General features: G+C 42.6%; 1 protein-coding gene across 3 annotated transcripts in view; it reads right to left on the minus strand.

The window, feature by feature from the left end:
* TRIO (trio Rho guanine nucleotide exchange factor) overlaps positions 1–24233 on the minus strand; it is a 258906-nt gene that overhangs the window by 21308 nt on the left and 213365 nt on the right. For 2 of the 3 annotated variants that reach the window (XM_033154381.1, XM_033154382.1), the window contains exons 35-46: positions 23249–23541; positions 20615–20785; positions 14099–14194; positions 12892–13040; positions 12223–12289; positions 8699–8802; positions 6302–6371; positions 4958–5047; positions 3599–3691; positions 2902–2952; positions 2445–2522; positions 1083–1274 (exon numbers count right to left, since the gene is read on the minus strand). In XM_033154381.1, the coding sequence (XP_033010272.1) occupies positions 1083–1274; positions 2445–2522; positions 2902–2952; positions 3599–3691; positions 4958–5047; positions 6302–6371; positions 8699–8802; positions 12223–12289; positions 12892–13040; positions 14099–14194; positions 20615–20785; positions 23249–23541 (1454 nt within the window). Of the gene's footprint in view, positions 1–1082; positions 1275–2444; positions 2523–2901; positions 2953–3598; positions 3692–4957; positions 5048–6301; positions 6372–8698; positions 8803–12222; positions 12290–12891; positions 13041–14098; positions 14195–14525; positions 15322–20614; positions 20786–23248; positions 23542–24233 lie in introns of those variants that run through there. The other variant, XM_033154383.1, reaches the window with a different exon arrangement.

The raw sequence follows: 24233 nt of genomic DNA on the forward strand, positions 1-24233 counted from the left end.
TCCAGATCTTCCAATCCTTTTTCAGCCTCTCTTTGTTGCAAAAGTCTCAAAGTCTTTCATGGACCACAGCAGAAAACTGGGTGGTCCAATTTTGTTATAAAAGGATGGGTGGTAAAGGAAAGGTTTAAGTCTGGATTGTGGTGGAGCTGGCTTTTTCATCCTAGTCTTGTAAACTGAAATTGTGGTTTTCAGAAAAGGGCTATTAATCCATCCTAGGTCCTTAGAAGGCAGCTGTAATTAGAATACCACCCAAGTTAGCCTTTTCAATTAACAACCCACTTTTTTGTATTCCCACTATCTGCTAGGAGAAATATTTGTCTCAATTGGTTTGCCTCATAGGATATTTGCGCGTTAGACACTCCCCAATCTCCTTTGGGATTGTATAATTAATATTTATTGGTGTGTGCTTCCCCCCCTCCAAGGATAGTATGTAGCTATGCTTGCACAAAGAAAAGGGCCTCTTTTGTGGTGGCGCCCTGATTTTGAAATACCCTCCCTAGAGAAGTTTGACTGGTGTCAACACTAAAACCTTTCATGGCTAAGTTAAGACTTTCTTGTTTGGCCTGGCATTTAAAGGGATTCTATTTATTGTTGGTTTTTAGTTTTTGTCTTTTGTTTTATGATAGGAATTATATTTCACTTTTATTGTCCCCCCCCTTCCCGGTTGTTGCTCTACATCATCCTGGCATCTGTTGGATGAAGTGAGGCTTATTGATTTTTAAAACCGATACTACCAACCACATGTGAAAGGAAGTTAAATTACGACAAATTATGGCAAAGCTGTGGAACATGAGAGAAAAGATAAGGAAGGGTGGGTGGAATGAAAAATCTTCATGCTGGTGGTTAAGAGCTTAGCCTTTCACCTCCTGATCATTGGTTTATTTTTACTAACCGTTGAAATAAACCCTTTCCCAGTGGTTTCTGCAGAATCAGGAGATTAATCTCAGAGGAAGGGGACACACACACACACACCTTTAAAGAGACTATGAGCACAGTTGGTTTAGAAACTGTTGTCAAAATGGAATTGAACCCTCAAGCCTACTGCATAACTTAAAAAAAAAAGACATATGCAGAAGACTTACCTTGATACTGTTTTTAAATAAGAATCCTGGCGTTGAGAAGCCTTTCTTTTTATCTAGTGGTTCACTGAATATAACAATCTGTTCAAACAGGAACACCCGCCTTTCTTTGCAACGTGGCAAGAGTCCCGTTTCCTGATCTGTAACCATGAACGTATCTTGCAGCAACAGCTTACCCTGGGCAACAATTTTACCCTAAAAAAAGAGGCCAGAACAAGTTGAGTGAGTCCTTTTTTGTCCATCAGCTGAAACAAGTAGTTATAGTACCAAAGAAAGCAAGGATAACAATGTGTTGTTGTTTTTTTACATTCCACATGGTTATGTTAATGAGAGTTTGTGCTGCTCTACGATTCAAACTATATCTATATTCTTACGGCGCTCTGCTAAACTTATCCCTGGAGGACTGTAGCTTGTAGAAGACTGAAGATGGGAATCCGAAGGGACATGTGATTGATTAAAAACAACAACAAAATGGCAGAAATAGTGGGGTCAATACAGTTAAGATTATAGAAAGAAAATCACACAATCTCTCATGGTCATCAGGAAGCCTTTTCCCATTCCACGGGATCATGGGTTGTGTGCACACTTCCTCTGGGACACATCTCAATATGTCACAACCAAGCAGCCCCATCAGACGTTAGCAAATCTACAAATAGTGTGGTCCAGGAACGCAGCTCCGCACTTCCACCTGATGTCTATGCGTATCATCTGAGCCATAGTTATACAACAGCCACATGAATTCAGCCTTACTGCATAGTAACTGTGCATTATATACTGGCTCTTGTTCAAACAACTGTGACAGCCAACATCATATGTCCGATGAGAACAGGGACTAATCTACACTGGTGAGTTATAACGTTAAAAATTCGTTACAAAAATCTGACACCAGAGGGTGCTGTAGAGTAGCGATGTGTCGCCAATGGGAAATTACACTGGGAGCTATTTCTCGATAGCATTTTTTAAACAGTGTTTTCCAGATCAGTGTAGATCCAGCCCAGGTGCTCTAGGAGGATGAAAGAGCTGGGACAAGAGACCATGAGATCTAAGTTTCGGTGCCAGCCTTCAGGGACACTGTTCCCTGTACTATTCCTGTCCTTATGCTCTGCCCTCCTGCCAGCATTACAGTTCAGGGACCTAGCAGGGGCAAGCGAGATAGAAGGCTACTTTTGTTTCCTGACATACTTCCCTACGGTCTGTTTTCAACCTCTAACAGGAAAAAGGCACTTTAATTGGATTTTAGGAGGAATTCTGAAGCTGAAACAAGTCCAAATGTTAAGAGTACATGTACTTATTCTTAAAACCAGATTGTAATGGGAGTATGCTGATTGTGAAGAAAAAGGTGCCCAAACCCAAGGAAGGACTTACATCAAATCCTTGTAAACGACCAACATTCATCATGTCGTTGCACCGTTTTGGGACTATGCACATTACTTCTACAGCCCTCTATTTAATCAAGAAAGAAAGAGAGATTAGAACAGTCAACTGTGCAATGCCTTTTAGTTATTCTTTTCAGATTCTCAAAGGTGCCACTACCAAGATTGACTGCACACATCGAAGAGGCAGGCTATATAATAAAATTTGTTGGGAGACTGCTTCTGGGAACACCCTGCCCCTTCCTGTAATCTCCATGACGAATTCTCCCAAAGTGATGGACCTGCTGCTTTAACCATTAATTCCAGAATAAATGCAATGTGGAAAAACAAAAACAGAACAATCTTGTGAAGGAGGTCCACAGACAGATACAGAAAGAGTGCTATAATTCTGCTACAACAGCTGTCTTGATGCTGGCATAAATATTTAAGGAAACAGTATTTCCAAGTACCTCTAATTCTGTTGTATCAAGATTAGCTTTTTTGGAGTACTTAAGGAAGTCCTGCAAAGAAAAAGAAAGAACTATGAGTTCACATCTTCCATTAAAATTATAAATGTGTATGCATATATACCGGACAGTCCTGATGATCAGAAACTGCTGATGATAATAAAATGTGCATTTATCTACCATCCCATTTAGGGACTTCTGGAAAGCCCTGATGTACAGCATATCAGAAATAAAATGCTTAGGTGAAGAAATCAAACAGTAAAAACAAAGTTTGTTTCCTGAATGTCCGTCAGTTGTTTTGCATATTTACTGTGTTTTTGCTTTATATGGGGAAGTGCTTTAGGTTGTGTATTTTATGGTTGTAACCATATGTTATAAGGCAGGTAAGAAATCTAACAAAACAAAACAAATATTTTATTCACAAGTAGCTAAATCCCCCACAAAGGGCTCTGCTTTCTCTGAATTTGGCAAACAGAGGAAATGAAACATTTACACCAGTTATTTACTATTTCTTGATGCATACTTATGTAAACTACCTTAGCAGACACACAGTGCTCCAACAAAAACAAAGAACATTTGTGGGTACTTTCTGAGAAATATTTGCCTATATTTATAAGATGCAAGGCAATCTATTTTTTTATGTGTTCCAAATGCTATCCAGCAATAAAAAACCCAACCGAGAGCATTCAAAGTGCCTTACCTTTAGTAACAATTGGTATTTCATAATTCTTTGCACTGGTTTTATCAGCAAGTCGGTGAGCTGAAGTCGGTGACCCAAACGTTGCTTCAGGTCCTAGCAGTAGTAAAATAAAAGTTCAGAGCAGATCCTGTAACTCTCTATTTTGAGAGGAAGTATCATCAAGGAGGCTAGTTTTGACATCCACTCTAATACAGATTTCCCTTCAGGATTCCTAACAGCTTCCCTTACACAGTATTAACTCTCTAATTTACTTAGCAAAATGAACTGTAAAAAAAAGTTTGCTTTTCACTTTTACAAATTCATGGATAAATATAGGGCTCACGTCTTCCCTGACTTCATTGTATCCACATCCCAAAGAAATCTTTTGAGTCTCATCCCCTTTATCCTGTCTGGGCCTGGGCCTATCATCCCTCCTGTTAAAAGATGGCAGTTATCCTAAGGATAGCAGTGCCAATTCTTAAGTTACACACATTATGGATGCCAAACCTTGGGGTTTACATTTTAATAACCTGGGGGCTTAAACTTTGATAGGAAAGGGAGATGGTGGCAGCAACCTCAGTCCAACTTGGGACAAGAAAGACTCACTTTGGCCCTGCTGAATTTTCCAGACTTTGAATGGCTGGCAAAAGAAGGATGCAAAAGTAAACTATTCCCTTGGATTGTCTGTTGGGCTAAAACTAGTTTTCTATTAACACTTGATGCTCAGTCAATACAGAGGCATCATGTGTTCATACATATCTAGGGAACAACACCTATCCTTGCTTGTACCTTCAAGCAGACAGAATCAACACCATAAACGGAGATTTAGCCACATCTGAATAAGTAGTAGTCTCTATTACTCTTTGTTTAAACCAGTGTTTTCCCAAACATCATCCCATCATCCCCGACCTGATCCTTGCTAGCTGAGACCCAAGTTTTGGGAAACAATGGTTTAAACATTTTCCCCTCATTTCAATGTCTTTGGCCTGGTATGTGAAAGCAGCTAGTGATTTGAATTCAGGTTGCTATGACAACATCTTAAGATCCACTTAAACAAGTCGGTGTCGCTCAGCTTCCTGATGTCTCACAAGTATTGTATGGTAAAATCACAAAAAAACCAATTCCGTGCTGTAATTCACCTTGAAGCAGAATTTGATGTACAGAGTTATTAAACCCTAGAGTTAACTGGGGGTTAGTGGGGGGGGGAGAGAGTTTATTCATTTGGTAACAATAAACTATTTCGATCTCAGCCACAGATCCTCAGAGAGATAATGTGTCAGAGACTGCAAAGAACAAGAAATTTTGGGAAAGATTATGAGCGTTTTTCTTCTGCCCAGAAAGAGACAGCCAACCCCCTTCTTCCCTGCCTTTGGCACTTACCTCAAAAAAAGTATCAATGTATTCTGAGACAATATGCTCAGACTTTGGTTTGTTTTGGCAGTAAACTATGTACATGTGCAATCTTCTCTCCTGGAGCAGAGGGAAAAGAACAAGGATGTTGTATTTCATGAAAACGTAAAGCATACTTGGCACGGACCAGAACAGAATGGATCATTAGAACAAAAGCGATCATATTCTACAGGAATAAAAATGGTCCATATAAGATATTTTCCATACTGTCTCACCCACTCTCTTCCTTGCATATGCTCACAAGTGCTTGGATAAATCAAGTGTGCAACAGTCTACACACTAGGTGTGGGGGAACTTCTGGTTCGTCAGATGTTGCAGAACGACACTTCCCATCAGTCCGAGAAAGCATGGGCCATGCTCAGAGGTGATGGCCATTGCAGTTCAGCAACAGCAGGAGGTTGATAGGTTCCCCATTAATGCCATACACGAATACAGCCACAATGATAATTGCAACTGAAGGAGAGCGCCTTTTACACAATTAGCCCACTGGTGTTCATATCTATGTTCACCTCAAGTCTACACTTTGTGCCCAGGGACGTTTGGGATTAAACATGTGGGGAAGGTGACATCTTGTACTACCAGCCTGAAGGTAGAGGATTATGATCCACGTTACTGTCAAGGCGTATCCTCCCTGCTTCCCCCAAATTAATAAATCTATTTGATATGCAGGATTGTGTATGAGAGCAGCTGTTTCAAAACTTTTTGTCCTCAGGGACTGCTTCCCATTGCCAAGGAACTGTCAGAGCCAGTCATGAACCCTCCTTGCTGCCTGTGTGCTCTGCAGGGCTGAAATGACAGTAATGAACAACTCCATTTTTCAGGAAGAGAGGCCACCATGGCTGATCTTGTTGAGGAGACTCCCACCCCCATCATGAGGAAATGTGTCATGGTCCAAATAAAGAAGCGAAGAAATAACCTCTGTTCTTTCAGAGCATATTTCAGATTCGTTGTACATATGGAAAGCCACAAAAGTCTGGCTAAGTAGAAAAATCAGGAAACTAAGTGAGAGTGTAACAGATTGCATGTTCTGTCACTGCCTACACATTTAAGAGAAAATGGAAGGCGTTAGTGATGGAATTTGCTATGTGCATAATTTCTTTATATCCCCCCCATGTTTACTATTCCTGCCACTCTAACTAAGCCTTTTGGAAGGCAAAGAAGCAAAGCAAAGTAAGTTCATGCATTTTTTTTAAAAAGGCACAGAATAGAGAATACATGGGTGAAGATATAAGGGCTCCTTATATGTTGTCAAATATCCAGATCTATGATCGGCGCAGCTTCCATATATGCAATGGAGAGGAGGAACATACTTACATGTTTAACAAAAAGTGATCCCAATTTTTCTGGATCCTCAAGGCACTTCTCTAATTCTCCTAAAAAGAAACTGAGCAGTACAAAAATATATTTATTATTAGCCTCACTGTGGCAACAGACAACTGATTCAACAGCAGACAACAGTTTGGTTGCATTTCCTCTGTGGGAGGCATCCACTTTCGGAAATAGAAAGGTTTGTAGAAGACGCCTCAGTGGATTGGCTGAAGACACTTTTGTCATTTTCCAGCAGCCATATCACATTGCCCCAGTGTTATGCCCAGCACCGCAACCTCTTAAATGCAGAAAGAAATCCCAGGGTGCCCCTCTCAGCTTGGACACTGCTGAGTAGAATCATAGAATCATAGAGTTGGAAGAGACCACAAGGGCCATCCAGTCCAACCCCCTGCCAAGCAGGAAACACCACCAAAGCATTCCTGACAGATGGATGTCAAGCCTCTGCTTAAAGATCTCCAAAGAAGGAGACTCCACCACACTCCTTGGCAGCAAAAAGAGTAAGTTCCCTTAACATTATAATTGCCTCAACCAGCCACTTGGTTTGACTGTGTGGCTGGGACAATTCTGAGCCCAGGCGAAGAACATCTGGGAAAAGCGTAGGGTTTCCTCAAAATGAAAGTTAACAAGCAACAGCAAGGAAGCTTTGCCATAACTTGGGATTCCTCTGAATCAGAGCTCAACTAACACATATGCCATGTCCTCTTCATCACAGAGGCAAATAGTTGAGTAGTGAACACCTTGTGTAGAGTTGCATGTCAATACACTCATGTTACTTCTAAACTTGAGCAAAAGCCAATTGCAAAATTATCTTCATCTGGGGATAAGGGAAATTCCAGTGTAGATGAATCATGTTACATGAACCTGCACTAGCAGTTGAGGAACTGGCTCTAATCCAAGGTCTGTCTATTATGTAGTTGCCACCACTCATTCGTAGAGATACTAAAGGGATAGAAGACACAGAAAGCCATTTTTGGGGCCCTAACAATGTTTGCAATGTAGGCCTTCCATCCACAGATTCTGCAGAGATAAATGAATCCATTCTGAAATGTCTTGCAATAGTCCAAATAGTCCACCAGACAGTTATTCTTGTCTGTAGACTTTCCAAATATAAGGCTCCTAGACACTAGGAGAAATTGCTGCTCTGATAGAACAGAACCAAAATCTAAGATCTCATCTTATGGCAGACTGTGCACAATTGTGAAATGAAGGGGTCTGAAACTTTCAGCTGAGACCACGTTCTTGAGCCAAAAAATTACAGTGGTACCCCGTGTTACGCACGTGATCCGTTCCAGATCGCGCTACGTAACACGGCCGTGCTTAACACAAACGCCCCCGAAAAAAAGAAAAAAACCCGGAAGTTCGCGTGTTTTTGCACTTCTGCGCATGTGCGAAGTGTGCAGAATGCTTCTGCGCACCCGCGTGCTCCTGGGAGGACTTCCGGGTCGCGGAAGTCCGTAAGTCGAACGTACGCAACATGGAGCGTACGCAACTCGAGGTATGACTGTACATTAAATCAAGGGCATCCCTGTTACCTAAACAACCAGGACTAATAAGACCCCAATGGCTGCATCCTTAGGTACCAGACATGTCCAAATGTTAAGAAGCAAACTGCAATATAGAGGTCAGACTTCCATCTGAAACAAGGCACAGCTAAACCACCTTAGTGCTGAAAATAACTGGCTTATAATTCCACCTGTGGCATGCTGTAAATTGGAAACTGCCCCCAAGTGCTAAAAACCAAAGTAATTTCTTTCTACTGAAATAAACTGGGCGCCAGATGCATATCCAGGAATGCCCTTCCAACAGTATCTGTTCATTACAAAAAGCACAAGAGAGCAGGGCAACCTTTGTCTGGCACCTAACAGAGATGGATGCCTGGTTGAAAGAATACATAATTTGTGTGCCTCCACAGAAAAGACCCCCTTATCCAGTAGCTCCATGCCTGACACTTGGAGCAAGCTTGTTTTCTCCTGCTCCAGAGGATAAGACCCGAACCAAGGGATGCAAGTTACAAGAAAGGAAATTCCAACTAAACATCAGGAAGACGTTTCTTGACAGTACGAGCTGTTTGACAATGGAACCAATTCCCGCGAGAGGTGGTGGACTCTCCTTCGTTGGATATATTTAAGCAGAGGTTGGATGGCCACCTGTCATATATGATCTAGTTGAGATTCCTGCATTGCAGGGGGTTGGATTAGGCGACCCCCGGGGTCCCTTCCAACTCTACAATTCTATGGTTCTATGTAAATCTTTACAACATGCTCAACTGAATTTTTCCAGTATATTTTTATGCTGCTTGGGGTGGGTTTTGTCCACTTCTTCAGCTGGTTAGGCAAGATTAGAAACAGAAAGTAAACCAGTTATGAACAAAAACATACATACTCTCTGTGCCAGTCATATATTTGATGAATGTTGCCAAACACAATTTTGTCTTTCCCTTTCATGTCATCCGGAACACCATCTTCTTTCATGAGTGCCATGTAACCCTGGAGTAAGTTAGTAAGAAAAATGGACATAAGCGTCGCTGTTCACCTTTTTATTACTTTTAACATTTCAAACTGCTGAGTATCACCTTGGGCCCTCTATCATTCTCTCCTCCTCCCCCCAAATCCTGCTGGCTGATGTGTTTGTGTGTATATATATATATATATATATATATATATATATAGGGTGGCTGAAAGTACATACAGTGGTACCTCGTGTTACGTACCTTATGAATGCTGCGGGTTACACACTCTGCTAAGTAGATGCCCCTTGTTGCGCACTTTGCTCTGGGATGTGAGCAGAAGTCGTGCTCCGGTGGCATGGCAGCAGCAGGAGGCGCCATTAGAGAAAGTGTGCCTCATGTTACGAGAGGTTTCCTGTTACGAACGGATTAAGTACGTAGCACGAGGTACCACTGTATTCAGGATGAAGTCCTAACGGCCTAACTAAATGCATTCATTGATTCTGAGTATGAACTCTTGTTTATAAGAAATGCCTCGCAGGATAGGATCAACAACCATCAGGGTTGGCCAGTGGTCCACAGACTATCTTCTGCCCACACCTGCCACAAGCCATGCCCTTATTTGGAACACAAAAAACACAAGAGACCCAATGGGAAGCCAAATATTTTTGCAACAGGGTAGTTGAAAATCCTTTTTCCAACATGCTTCCACATTGTGGTCAAGTAAGTACTGAAACCCGTAACAAATCCTGATTTACTCTTTTTCATATTATCAGTTTGCGTGCTTTACGTTGCTCCTTGTCTGGCTTGACACATCAACTCACGGGACCAAGTCTGTGACATGGGAAAAGCAGCTCAGAGAGGCTGGAGGAGAATACCTATCTGAATCTCGACAGCAAATTCATGCTGGATCCAGACTTATGAGGACTCATTGTGCATTACTGGGGGCCAGTTTGTGCAATATGTGTGCAAGTATTATTTTCTTTTTTTATAATAATTTTTTATTCGTTTTCAATTACAGTCTAATTATTATTGGCCTCATTATAACAATACCACTTTATAATACAATTATTCATACCAATCATTCAAGTACCAAATTATATAATTTAAAGTGCCCCCCATGTGCTAGATTTTATGATTTTCTTTATTTTCTGCATTCCAAAAACTCTGCATTCCAAAATCTCTGCATGTATTTATTTTCAGTAAATGGAAACCAAATGTTAATTTTCATAATCTGTCCTACATCAATTTCATTAGGGAATCCTGAAATAGTGTCATCTCTATTTAGATATAAAAGAAACACCAGCACAAGCTAAATCATTTCAGTGTCATTTTGAAGGACGGTTCACGTCCCCAATTTACATCCTGCCTCTTTGCCCAAATACATACAGGAACATAGTAAGCTGCCTTCTGCTGAGTCAGACCATTGGTCCATCTAGCAGTGACTTTCCGGGGTTTCCCAGTCCTACCTAAAGATGCTGGGGACTGAACCTGGGGGCTTTTGCATGTGCTATGCTACATTCTCAATGTATCTCCCTAGTATAGAGCTTTCACAGTTACTTTGGACTAGCCAAAATCCCAAGGACTGCAAGAAGATCAAACCTATCCATTCTGAAGGAAATCAGCCCTGAGTGCTCACTGGAAGGACAGATCCTGAAGCTGAGGCTCCAATACTTTGGCCCCCTCATGAGAAGAGAAGACTTCCTGGAAAAGACCCTGATGTTGGGAAAGATGGAGGGCACAAAGAGAAGGGGACGACGGAGGACAAGGTGGTTGGACAGTGTTCTCAAAGCTAGCAACTTGAGTCTGACCAAACTGCGGGAGGCAGTGGAAGACAGGAATGCCTGGCGTGCTCTGGTCCACGGAGCCACGATGAGTTGGACATGACTAAACAACAACAACAGCCAACAATATTGAAGTCTTCCACAAATTACTGTACTTTTCTATGTACAAGACAAGTTTTTCCCCCACTGTAAAATAATGTTCAAAATCGGGGGTTGTCTTATACACGGATAGTGCAGATGGGGGGTGGGTGATTGTTTGCAGCCGCTTGCAGGAGTTTGTCAGCGGCAATTGTGTGTGAGATTGGTGGCTGCAGCAAGTGGTTTTTCGGTGAGTAATTTTCAGCAAAAAGTCGAACAACCCTGGGCACCCCCCCCCTCCCGCAAAAGCAGGAAACCCCCTGGGCGCTCAAAAAAACTCAACAACTTCAGGCCATCTCCCCCCACCATTTTCTTAAATTGGAGCCCCCCAAAATAGAGGGCATCTTATACACGGAAAATTACGGTAGTTGTGAACCAGAACAATACATCATCATAATAATAATTTATTATTTGTACCCCGCCCATCTGGCTGAGCTTCCCCAGCCACTCTGGGCGGCTCCCAAACGAATGTTAAAACAATACAGCGAGTGTATTTGCATACGTTCCAGCAACAGCTAACCATTCACTACACATACCATCCAGTTTATACAAACTGTTTTCTGTTTGGTCATGGACCCGTGTATATTATTGCGTGGGGGGATTTAATAGCCTGAAACAAGCCTTTGCGGGAGCAAACACATCTGCATGTGCAAGGAATGCAAGCATACAAACTGTCTACTGTGCGATAAAGAGCCTGGAGAAGCCCTGTATGTACAGCAGCCCTGGTGGGGGCAACAATCTGCTCAATTAGGTTGCACGAATGAACACAATTTGGAACACAGAAGCTGGGGTACTCAATACAATTTGTAACTCAGCCTAGTGAGCCCTGTGATTCCATACTTCTGATTCTTTCCAGATCATAAATTCAGGACAACACAAGCAGCAACTCAAAGCAATCCAAATGAATCCATTTTTAAAGCACATCTATTGTACTTGTTTAATTTGCTGCCACGTTCAGAAGTTGTTCCTAAATCTATTAAGAGGCCTGTTTATTAAAAGGTGTTCCAGCTGTCCGTTCTAAAACTGAAATACTGCCAGCCATTCCATTGCCTACATTCCTGCACAAGGACTGAACAGGCCCCTTCGCTGCAAATATATTACCAAGCCGTCCTTAAACATTCAACAGCTTATTTTACAGAAGAGCCAAGAAACAGCAGGCGGCCCCGATCTCGTGTAGGAATGGAAACTAATTACTGCCAGGATTCAGAATTTACATTTTCAGCTGTCCATATGCAGCTAAGTTGGCAGCATGTAAAAAGTGCCTTCTCAAAGATACTTTACATATGGAATTATTGCTAGCTCATCAATAACATTGGAAACTGTTGTCTAGTAATTACGAATCTTAACCTAGTTCATTACTAGCTAAAAAGGGACTAATATAACAGGTGACAAAGTAGATTTCTCCAAGCATTGCTGGTAGCATCCTCCAAAGGTGTTTGGTGGAGAGGAATGGCACATTCCTCTTTACCCTTCAGAAGTTTGTGTTTCTGATCTGACTGTAAGCAAGTTAGAAGCACACTGATTTTAAAAGGACATACCTCTACTACGTAACCAAGATCTCTCACATAATCTCTCTCCGTCTCCACTAATTCCTGTAGAACATAGCTGCAAAGTTACGAAAAGTGAGAGTAATTAAGGGTAGCGTTCTGCAATATGAACAATTTCTACGCATGCAAATAACGTGACAACAGTAGGGTAAATATTTTACTATGGTAAAATATGGTGTGACTAAGCAACATGAGATTTAAAAAATATATATCTATCTCAAGAATAAGTTAGAAAAGTACTAATGTTTCTCATACTGAAATTTGAAGTATACATGCCAAGTGGATTTAATATAATCAACATTCCACAAAGAGGCATTGTTAAAGGCCTTACTGGTTGTTGCAGCTGCCATCTGTGTGAACTGAAGAGCCCCCAGAAGTAAACATTTTATGTTTCTGAGACTCCCAACTTCCCTGCTAAGTTTTTTAAAAGCAATACAAGCACAAGACTGAGGGCTAATGTGCTAGACAGGGGAAATTGTTGCAATTTAGCTGGCTTTAAGGCAAAATCCTCCAAAAGTTGAAATAATCAAAGTCTTAACTCACTGAACAGAAGAGGTAAAAGCTAATGTCTACAATAACACAGAATTTACAACACATAAGGCAAAGGACAGATGCTCTTCCGAAGCATATAAGGGAAAGGGATTGGTGGGCGAGTCTTACTGTCGCCTTTTTAAAGAGCTGGACTTCCGCTCTTCCATCTCATCTATGGGCGAAGAGGAGGAGAGAAGTGAGTTGTCTGAAGGATTGAATGATGGGCTGCTGCTGTCTCCCTGGTCCACCATCAGTGAGCTTGGACGATCCTCCAGAGCCTAAGAGGAAAAAGATAAACAAGTGAGATTGGGGCAACACCATCAGCACAATCTATTTCACATACGCATGCTGTACATTTATCTATTTTAAGAACATAATTTATTATTTTAACACCTTTGTCAACTGTGTACGGGTATTCACAACTCTCTCCTTCCCTGGTGCAATCAAACAGTGGCAAGATGTGTTGCAATGTGTGTGGCCATTTGCAGGCACCAGAGGCCCTCCTGCAGCCCTCCTCGCTGCACCCAGCAAGCGGTTTCCTTTCAGGTCCACACTAACACAGGCTAACTGGGTTCCAGGAAGGGGGCTGATACCAGCAATCAAAGCTGAAGCCTGGATAAATGAAACAAGTTCCTTATCTTGTGAAGTTTACTACCACGATAACTGGCGACGGCCGCTAGTTTAGGTGACTGTAATCTGGATTGGCTCTCAGAGCTAAATGAATCTTCATGTTCAGAAGTAGTGTACCACTGAATACCAGATACTTGGACACAAAACAACAGGGGAGATTTCTGGTCCGATTCTCCAGTATGGCTCTTAGAGCCACACGTTTGGATAAGATTCCATGCAAGCTGCTCTGAGCAGGGGTAATTAATAATAATAATAATAATAATAATAATAATAATTTATTTATACCCCGCCCATCTGGCTGAGTTTCCCCTGCCATTCTGGGTGGCTTCTAATATTAAAAATACAATAAAACATCAGACATTAAAAACTTCCCTAAACAGGGCTGCCTTCTGATGCCTTCTAAAAGTCAGATAGTTGTTTATTTCCTTGACATCTGATGGGAGGGCATTCCACAGGGCGGGCGCCACTACTGAGAAGGCCCTCTGCCTGTAACTTTCTTCCCGCAGTGAGAGAACCGCCAGAAGGTCCTCGGAGCTGGACCTCACCTGGGAATCCATAGCCTTCTGCATATTGTGGGAATCCCGCTCTCATCAGTCCCAGCTAATATGGTTGGAAATGATGAGAGTTGTCGTCCAACAACATATTGAGGACCTCTAGGGTTCCCCCAAAAGGAAGGAGAACATGCCATCAAACAAACCAGACTCACCATTTTACTTTTCACAAGCTCCTCTATTGCACTGACGAGTTCAGCTGCGCTGGGAGTCTCTGAGCTGGTAGGACGTACCAATAACCGGGAAGATGTCTGCACAATGGGGTGAAAAGCAGGAGGAGAGGCGTCCCCAATATCAATTTGAGGCTATACACAATATCAGTATTTGTCCCTGAGGCATCTTGCTAATGAACAAAATGCCTATCCTTCCACTTCTATTTTTTTAAAAAAACCTCTATTTGACACAAGCACTAAAGGAAGTTTTAAATAAACTCTGGTATTGACAAACATTACTCTTCCTGTGTCCATTTAATGCTTTTATAATACCTGGATAGGATCTCATAATGCTCCGTTTGCAGCTGGATGACTGGGAATATTTTTTTGGATAGCCTTAATCTTTTCCTTTCAGTAGAAACCTATCAAAGCTACTACGCAAAGCCAATGTCGGATGTACCGAATTATCTAAGGATCCTTTCCCACCCCTCCCAATTCAACTCACATTATAAAGCCACAGGGAAAAGAACTGCAATGAATGAACAAAACAATAAATCAATCAACCAACCAACTGTAGAGTAGGCTAAGACTACTAAACAAAGAGCCAGTTGATGATTCTAAAAGGGAGCAGGGTCATTTTGCTCACCATTCCTTGTGCCATCCATCTCCCCCAAAGGTAATTGCAGAGTCTAGAAGATCTCTGTCCTCAAAAGCTACAAGATGCCTATTTATGGCTGCAACTGAGGATAAAAGGTGTTGACAGCAAAGGATATTGGGAGGGGTGGGGGCCACTGAATTTGGCCTTCAGTAATTAGCAAACAAACAAGCCTGTTTGCAGATTACATGTACCATTAAGTAACTGGAAGCTAAACAAGGCATAATAATATGAACCTCACTTCATATTACAAGGACCAGCAGGGATGTACAGCATGCAAACACAGGTTATGTTGTTCTTCACCACTGGACGGACATGTTAAACCAACAAGTACAATGCTTCAGAACACGGAACTCTGTTCAACCTCATCTATGGGAGCAGAAGATGAGCTCCCATAATTTAAATAATAATAATAGTAATAATAATATGCAAATTTCATGTGCTGTAGAGTTAGCTTTGATGAGACAGGGGACATTGGGAGCGGGGCAAGTGCGAGAACACACAAGAAACTCTAAATGGAGAGGTAGGGAAACTGAGCCAAAGCAGAGACAGAACATAAATCAACATAATGCTAAAGGAAGAGTAAAAAAAAAGAAAAGAAAGAAAAGAAACAAAGGAAAAAACAAAACAAAAAAAGATTAGTTATACAGTAATATAGCAGCTATCTTAGCAATTCTATCCAAAACAAGAAGAAAACCCAGAAGCTACAATTTAAGCACAACTCATGATGATGTATGGCAATGACACCGCCAAATGGAAAACTGAAGAATCTTTGCGATCCAGTGAGGGAACTGGTTATTTTGTGACACACGAATTAAAGTGGCCTGATAGTGCTAGTGGCTGGACGTGGATGTCACCTGATCAAGTTTAAAGGGAAAGGGAAATAGAGGCAGCCATTGTCATTGTAGCCTCCTTCCTTTCCACTCACTGTAACTGGGTAAGCCTTGGATGTGTAGTAGAATGGCAATTCTTCCGCAATGACTGACTTGAAATACAAATCAGGAGATCCCTTCTTTCTTTCTTTTCTTTTTTCTTTTAAAAAGCAATTAACAGCTTGGTTGTGTAGCACCAAAACACTGGGGAAGAATTAATTCCCACAGGAATACCATCATAAAATAGGAGATGCATACTTACTTGTGAATTGTCTTTTTAATGGCTACATATTACATCAAAACATGCACTTCTTTGGCACATATGCCTTGCAACCCACTACAGTTGAGACTGAAGTATGCCCATTCCTGCCCAGATGAAATTTGCTATATATCACTGTTTTTATTTTTATTTTCCTTCAGGGATTTCCCCCCACACCGGCTTGGCTGCCAAGGTACCCCCACAAGTTGTAGAGAATTCTGGGAAATGTTTTTGAGTATACAAGGCAGTGCATAACATACACTGGTGAAGCCTCTGAGCCTCACCAATGCCGCATGAGAACGGAGATTTGACTTCCTTAGAACATAACCAAAATTGCTATGTAGCTATGCATGCATTAAAGGGGAAGATCAGTACTGAACTTGCAAAGAAGCCTTTTTTTCAGAGAGCTCGTTCGCCATTACAGTGGTACCTCTGGTTACGTACTTAATTCGTTCCGGGGGTCCGTTCTTAACCTGAAACTGTTCTTAACCTGAAGCACCACTTTAGCTAATGGGGCCCCCCGCTGCCACTGCACCGCCAGAGCACAATTTCTGTTCTTATCCTGAAGCAAAGTTCTTAACCTGAAGCGTTATTTCTGGGTTAGCGGACTTTGTAACCTGAAGCGTATGTAACCTGAAGCGTATGTAACCCGAGGTACCACTGTACTGATCTTCTACTTGAGAAATTCCTACATGACGTTTCCAAGGAATCCCAGAATTCCCTGGAACACAGCTTGAAACCATGGCCCTAATGAGTTCAAACTAAGGGATGGCACAAACATTACAAAAGTAGGAGAAGAAGCAGCTCGAGCAACTTGAACGCTGTCACATATTGAAGGTGGAGCTGAGATAATTGTTAATTTCGCCTGTTGCTTGACTGGAATCTGAAGAGGAAAACCTTGACTCTAGGCCTAGTTGTGAGAACTGATCCAGAAATTGTGGGAATTATAAATAATCCTTGTGGTAGAGATATTCTTGGTTGCTTTAGTCTGAACAGCAAGGTTATGTTGAATTCCTAAGCATTATAAGAAACTAGAAGATAAGAACCTGGACAGGTTACCACAGTTATACTATTATCTCAGACCTTGCAGTAAAGCTGCAATAAGGAAATATGTGACTGTCAGTCCTGCTTGCTTTTGTTTGCCTGCCAGAGTGAAAAATATCAAGGAAATAGGATAAATGCTTTGAGGTCAACCTATAGAACATGGAGAGAAAGAGAAAGATTCTCTGCAATCTTATCGCCTTTTACTAGTTTTTCCCATATTTAGTATTATTTTTTTTCCAAATGGAACAGAGCAAAGTATTTATAATTCAAAAGCTTTTTTGTACATAATAAAAGAGATTTCAGGTGTAATTACTGAGCCCGAATCTCAATTTGTTAAGTGCAAGAAGTTGTATACGTAATAAGTGGTTTCTGCCCCACAAAGGAACAGGAAAACCCAGCCAATCCTAGTTGCTTGAATACGTCAACTAGAACTTGTCACATTTTGGGGGGGGGGGCATTTAAAGATCCAATCAGGATGAAATTACACAAGTTCCCTTAGAATCACTACGGGGGGAAATGGGGGGCGGGAATGGGATGTGATTCATTTGTGCCTCTGACGATTTAGCTAGGGACATGGCAATTCAAGGTGGGTTTACGGCACAATGAGAGTTCTTGGTTGTGAGGGTAACTAGGGGCAGTGAATAAACTGCGCAGAGGCAGGAAGAGGGCCGGCCTCTTACCCTAAGCGACTTTTCAATGAACTTTCTGTGTTTCTGGCTCCAGTGAGACAGAGAACGATCGCAGACAACTGTTTAGCAAGCCTACGAAAGATGGCATTTCAGGTTAATAGACTGGCGCAAGTGTGTTTAGGAGTGGGGTATCAAGAGTCACAAAACTGTGTCAGTGTTGGTGACCGAAGGGTTAATGATAAAACCCACATTAGGTTCTAGCCTTAGTTCAGATGGTTGCCCAGACGTTTGGACGAAGGAGGAGTGATTCCTTCAGCCCTCCTCCGTGCAATGATGTCAGCTATGAACTGGGTGCTTCACATCAACACCTGGTATGAGAGACTTCTGTTGAGTGGGAACAAACCACACGTACTACTATGAGTCAGCTTGAGTGTGGGTGTCAGTTTGGAGCACCCTGTTATGTAACTGTGTGTGTAAATATGAGTGTGCACGCAGGTTTGTGCCACTCCTGCACCATAAAAAGGCCTGGGTAAGTCTTTTAACAGGATGGAAAAGCCATTTGGCACAATAAACAGCAATTAGAACTCTTAATATTGCCTTATATGTATATCAATCATCTAAGTAGATTCTACCCAACTAGGAAAGCAGATGAGTTAAAAAAATATATTAAGGGAAGTTTTGAAATGCATTTTTTTTCCAAACCCCGTGCTGCTTTTTTCTGTGATTCTGTGATACAGATAGCCAATCACAAAGTTTACAAGTTGTCCACCAAGCATAAAAGGATACATGCATGTATTTTTCTCACCATATTCTAAGACAGGGGTAGGCAACCTAAGGCCCGTGGGCTGGATGCGGCCCAACCGCCTTCTCAATCCGGCCCGTGGACAGCCTGGGAATTAGTGTGTTTTTACATGAGTAGAATGTGTCCTTTTATTTAACATGCATCTATCTCTGGGTTATTTGTGGGGCCTGCCTGGTGTGCTTTTATTTAAAATGTATCTCTGGGTTATTTGTGGGGCATAGGAATTAGTTCACCCCCCCCCCAAAAAAAAATATAGTGCGGCCCACCACATGGTCTGAGGGACGGTGGACCGGCCCATGGCTGAAAAAGGTTGCTGACCCCTGTTCTAAGAGAATGTGTGAGCAATGACTGGGGCCAAGGTGGAAGCCCTGTTTCCCCCGTAGCAAAACACAAGCATGCACTGATGGTGGGTTTTATATTCTGGCATTTGTACTGGCGCACGGAGAAGTCCTGTGAGAAAAACCCCTTTAAAAAGTAGTTGACACTTGCACCCTCTAGCACTGCAAAGTTCATACGGCGCACAGGACTCCAGAATGGAGAAATATGGAGGAATGGGTGGAAATTAACTTTTAATGGTTTGTCAAATTACTTTCCAGACCTTTAGGACTGTTCAGGTGCTGCTTCCCTCTTCATGCTCCTATGTATGGCGAGACTGAGAGAACGTCTCTGGCTCATGCATATTCTTCCCCAGTCCTCTCGCAGCATGCGGAACATGACTCCAAAAAAAACCCAGAAGCTCCTATGTTTCTAATATTCCAGATCTCCTCTAACACTGCCTATTTTAAAACCACCAGACAACACAAATGGTGAAGAGAGCAAGGGTCTAGATGGAAGCACTTGAACCTTAAAGGTCTGTTCCAGACTTTCCCATGCACAGAGATGAGAAACAGAAGCAAAATCCTTCCCAAGGGTGACAAAATAATTTTAGGTGCTTGACATTTAGCACGAGAGCTAGCATCTCAGCCAAAAGCAGCATGGCCTCCAATGCTATGGAAATTCTTAGCAGCTTCTGTGACATGGCATTCCTCAACTCACTGAATGGGGAAAGCTCTGACCCAGGTAGGTCTCCTTCTGTTGGCTGGAGCCCTGTGATAGCATCTGGGCAGGGGCTCAAATGTTTAATGTGCAAAATGATCAAACTTATTCTAAGGACAGGAAGAATTTGGGGGCTTTCTGTCCAAATCAAGGAACATTTCACTTCAGGTTCATACACTGTGGGAGTCAATTTTACTGAGCATGCAGGAAATTCCCACTGCTAGTCAGGATGCGGTTACCTTAACAAATGATTAAGATTCTCAAGAAAACCACAAGGGTGTGGAAGGGGGGGGGGGTAGGAACCCCCAAATGCTGAAAACATCTGCTTTGCCCAGAATGGTGGCTTGTTGCCAAGAAAGCGTAGCCATGATCTCACATAAAAAATTACCCAGCCCCTCAAAAAAGGAAGGGGAAAATATTAAAAAGCAAAGTCACTGGGTTGTGTTTTTTTTAAGTGCATTTGGAAAATAAGTATTTGGTGCAGAGCTAAGACCGTGAGAAAACTATATACAACAAAATCTGTATTTTCGAAAAGTTAGGTGTGAATCATTAGAAGATAATTTTTTTGTTTATGTCAGAAGGCATAAATTATGATGAGTGGGTGTGTTTTTCAAAAATTCAAACGATAAGCCTGAAAGCAGCAGAACGTCGAGTGAAATGCAACATGTAAAGAATTAAGCTGCTTTGCGAAACTTTGTGCAGACAAAGCCTTCCATTTTGAGATGAACGAAGGACAAAGGCAGACAAACAATCCAAAAAGATGGAAGGAACTTCAGCATGCCACAGTGATGGAGGGGCGAGATGCAGGAATGAGAACAGCTAGGCATGATGTTCTTACGGTCTAGGGAGGCACACCCAACCAACTCTTTCCCCAGACCTTCAGAAGCTCAATGACAATGTTCCTCTTCAGGGAGGCCTTTGAGAAACAGGACTGAGGTTGCTCTAGTGTGTGCTGTGGGTCTGGCTTGCTGTTTTATTGTTTTTAACAGATTTCAAGCTTTTGTGCAGGCGCAGGGATTTTATTACCACCACACCACATGGTCTTGGATATGAAGAACCACCTACTACTCTCTTCCTGGTCTGTTCACAGGGAGCCCATACTGCTCTGCAAAATGTTCGGGTTTGACGTGACACGCTGCACGTTGATCAGCTTTGATTACCAAACACAAATCATTTCCGTCAAACCATTCTGCCGCGGGATCTCCCTCCCTTCGTTTATTTACCTTGTCATCCTGCGAATCTGGCTGGAGTAGACTGTGTTGCTGGATTGCCATTGGAGGGGGAAGTGGAACGGCATCAGCCCCTTCTTCACCTTCCTCCTCTCCACAGCTCTGCATGCCTGACGAGGAGGATTTGGAGAGGGTGCCACTGCTCAAACCCTCATTACGCCCTCTCTACAAATGCAACGTTAACAGTACTTAGCATTGATATAGTGTTTCAGAATATGGAAAATACTTCATAGAGCCTCATCTTAGCACTTCTTACTACAGTCTTATAATGTTGGAAGGCCAGCATTTCTGGTACACAGCCCAGTCTCTTACACACTGTGAAAAACTGGTCTCATCTCCCTCTCTAATACAGTGGTGCCCCGCTAGACGAAAATAATTCGTTCTACGAGGGTCTTCGTAGAGCGAATTATTCGTCTAGCGAAGCGGCAATGCAGCGCGGAGGTTTTCGCACCAAAAAATAAATAAATTCGTCTTGCGAGGCAGCCCCATTGACTTTTTCGTCTTGCGGGACAGCCTTCCGCTAGTGAATGCCGTTCGTCTAGCGAGTTTTTCGTCTAGTGAGGCATTTGTCTAGCAGGGCACCACTGTATGCCATGAAAATTATCAAACCCGAGAGCACTCTATAGACCCCATTGCTATTCATATATCCTTTGGGAGAGTTCAGCTCATTTTAACCTCCTGGTGAAGGAAGACAAACCTCCCCAAAATGTACTTTTAAGAAACATGTCAATTGACAGTAAAACCTGCAAAGGCAGCAATACTGATAACAAATGAGAATCCTAACTGGAAACCCATCATACAAAATAGAATGGAAGTTCACTCTGTTACTGAATTTGGATTGTGAAGAGGGGTTAGATGTCCTTTAACAACAAAACAAAACCCGACGTTGGTTCAAATCAAGTGGGTTTGACTATGTCCTAGCTCAGACAAGCAAATAACCCATGGTTTATGTGCTATGGAAGAAGCCATGCCGAATCTTGGGCTCACATCCTCCTTCCCCTCCCTGGAGAATTTAAGCTTCCACTTTAAAACAAACCCACTGTATTTTCAAATCTTGGTTATTTCATACTAGAGCAAACACCTATTCCCCAGAGTTCATTACCTCATAGCCTGAATTACAGGAAGCCATTAAAACAGGTACCTGGTTTGGAATCATGGGACATTGTGTTTTAAGAAACAGATAACTTTGCTCAAGCTGGGAGCACAAGGGAAGGGAGGCAAGGAGGGTGTTGGGTTTTTTTTTGCAAGGATGGTGTTTGAGCACAAATCTTGACCCCAAGTTCACAGGTCTTGGGTCCTCAAACTGGGATCAGTATGTCTGAATTGGGCCAGAATGGTTACACCTGTGTACTGAAAGTACACTACAGACACATGCAAGTATGTCTTTTCAATATAGCAAAATTGAGCTTGTGCTTCCATGTTAAAACTACTAAGGGGGAAGGGGCTAAAACACATATAATGGTAAAGGGACCCCTGACCATTAGGTCCAGTCACGGACGACTCTGGGATTGCGGCGCTCATCTTGCTTTAGTGGCCGAGGGAGCCGGCGTACAGCTTCCGGGTCATGTGGCCAGCATGACTAAGCCACTTCTGGAGAACCAGAGCAGCGCATGGAAACACCGTTTTACCTTTCCGCCAGAGCAGTACCTATTTATCTACAGTGGAACCCCGGGTTATGCACACCCTGGGTTGCGGACGTTCGAGTTAAGAACACCCACAACCTGGAAGCGTTTCCAGAGCGTGCACGCCCCCCGGATGCGCACAAAGCTTCTGTGCACTTCGCACATGCGCAGAAGCGCTCAAATCACACTACTTCTGTTTTTTTTTGGTTTTTTATTTTTTGTGCGTTCGGTATACGCATGCCTGCGTTACACACGGCGACCCGGAACGGATCGCGTGTGTAACCCGGGGTTCCACTGTATTTGCACTTTGATGTGCTTTTGAACTGCTAGGTTGGCAGGAGCAGGGACTGAGCAACGGGAGCTCACCCCGTCGCGGGGATTCAAACCACCGACCTTCTGATCGGCAAGCCCTAGGCTCTGTGGTTTAGACCACAGCGCCACCCACACATAGTAAACGTCAATCAGAGATCATATCTTGCTGGTACTTAAACTGTTAGCTAATGTTAGTTAACAGTTTTTTTTTAAAAAAAAAACAACTACTGTCTGATTTAACTCTGCAGGATCAGAGTGCAATGTATCACACAGTATAGATCAGGGCGGCAATCCCAAAGCATAGATGTTTATGAATAGTCAAGATGTCCTGTTAAGATTCCCTCTCTTTGCAGTGAAACAGAGTGAAGAGAAATGAGGCAACACATTTCGAGGAATGAAAACAGCCAGATGCAGCTGTTTATGGAAGAGTGCCATGGAAGACTTAGAAAACAAACTGTTTGTTAAGGATTCTGGCAGCAATGGAAGACAAGGAAGTATCTCTCTGGTCATAAAAAAAAACCCAGACCCAGGCAGTGGTGCTTCTCCCAGTGTGGCCAATGTATCCAAGAACAAAACAAAAAGGCCCAGGATGCTGTAGGTAGGGCCAAAAAAAATAAGAAAAATACCTGAATTGACACTATTTCAACTGTGTGTGCCTATATAATATTCAAAGAAAAACTTGGAAAACACACACCTCTTCAATAGTTTCATCTTGTGGTGTAGCAGCACTGTCATCGGAGTCCTTCTGAGAGCCAGTATCAGCGCTTTTGCGGACTTCGCCTCTCTTCTTATGCTTGTGGGCCAGTTTCTTGACATGCCCATCTGCCTTTCCGCTGCTAAGTCGCCTCACTGGGCTGGTGAGCCATTTCCTCAGGGTGTTACCCGGGCGCTTTGGACCTGGGGAACTCTGAGCCCCAATCATATGGGGCTGGAGCGACGTCACCGATGCAGGGGGGCTGGCATCATTGCTGGAAACGGAAAGAGAATCTGAAAAAGAGAAGGGAATGGAATGATCAATGAAAGATCTATCAGCAACCACGGCCACTGGGTAGACTTGGCTTCACGTGAGGAACGGCGAGAGCCGCGGGTAACAACTGCAACGTCGAAGCCGCTTTCTGTAATTTATCCAAATGCAAGGGAACTGGCGTGAACTCAACCTTGGTCATTGCACAACACTATATTGTTACTTGCCGTTGTATGTATGGATCAGACACAAGACTCAGTTATAGGCACTATGATATGTCAGCTGTTGCACTGAGGGTTCCCTGCTGCAACCATGTGAGCCAGCTGCATTACAGGAGGGGTTTCCACGCCAGAACTGCTGGCTCCCAGGTAGATATAATGTCAGAGTGGGGACTTTGTACAACAACCACCCAGCCTGAATGGCTGGAGGTGGTAATAATATTGTGGCATGAACTCCAGCCAAGCACAACCAGCAACCGTGCTGTAACAGCACATACATATAAACTGGCATTACTGCTAGCTGATATTGATTAGCCAAGTCTCTCTCTCCTCCGCCCCGCAAAAAAATGCAAGCTATATTTTTCCTTTTCCAAAGTTCTTTTCTAATTCTAGAATTAGGCAGGCTCTCACACTATGCTTTTTAGATTCCTGCTAAAACCCTTCTTTGTTTGTTTCAACAAGGCTATCCAGACACATAATTTAGTTTATGTATGCTT

Source organism: Lacerta agilis, chromosome 7, assembly GCF_009819535.1.
Source record: "Lacerta agilis isolate rLacAgi1 chromosome 7, rLacAgi1.pri, whole genome shotgun sequence".
NCBI lineage: Eukaryota > Metazoa > Chordata > Lepidosauria > Squamata > Lacertidae > Lacerta > Lacerta agilis.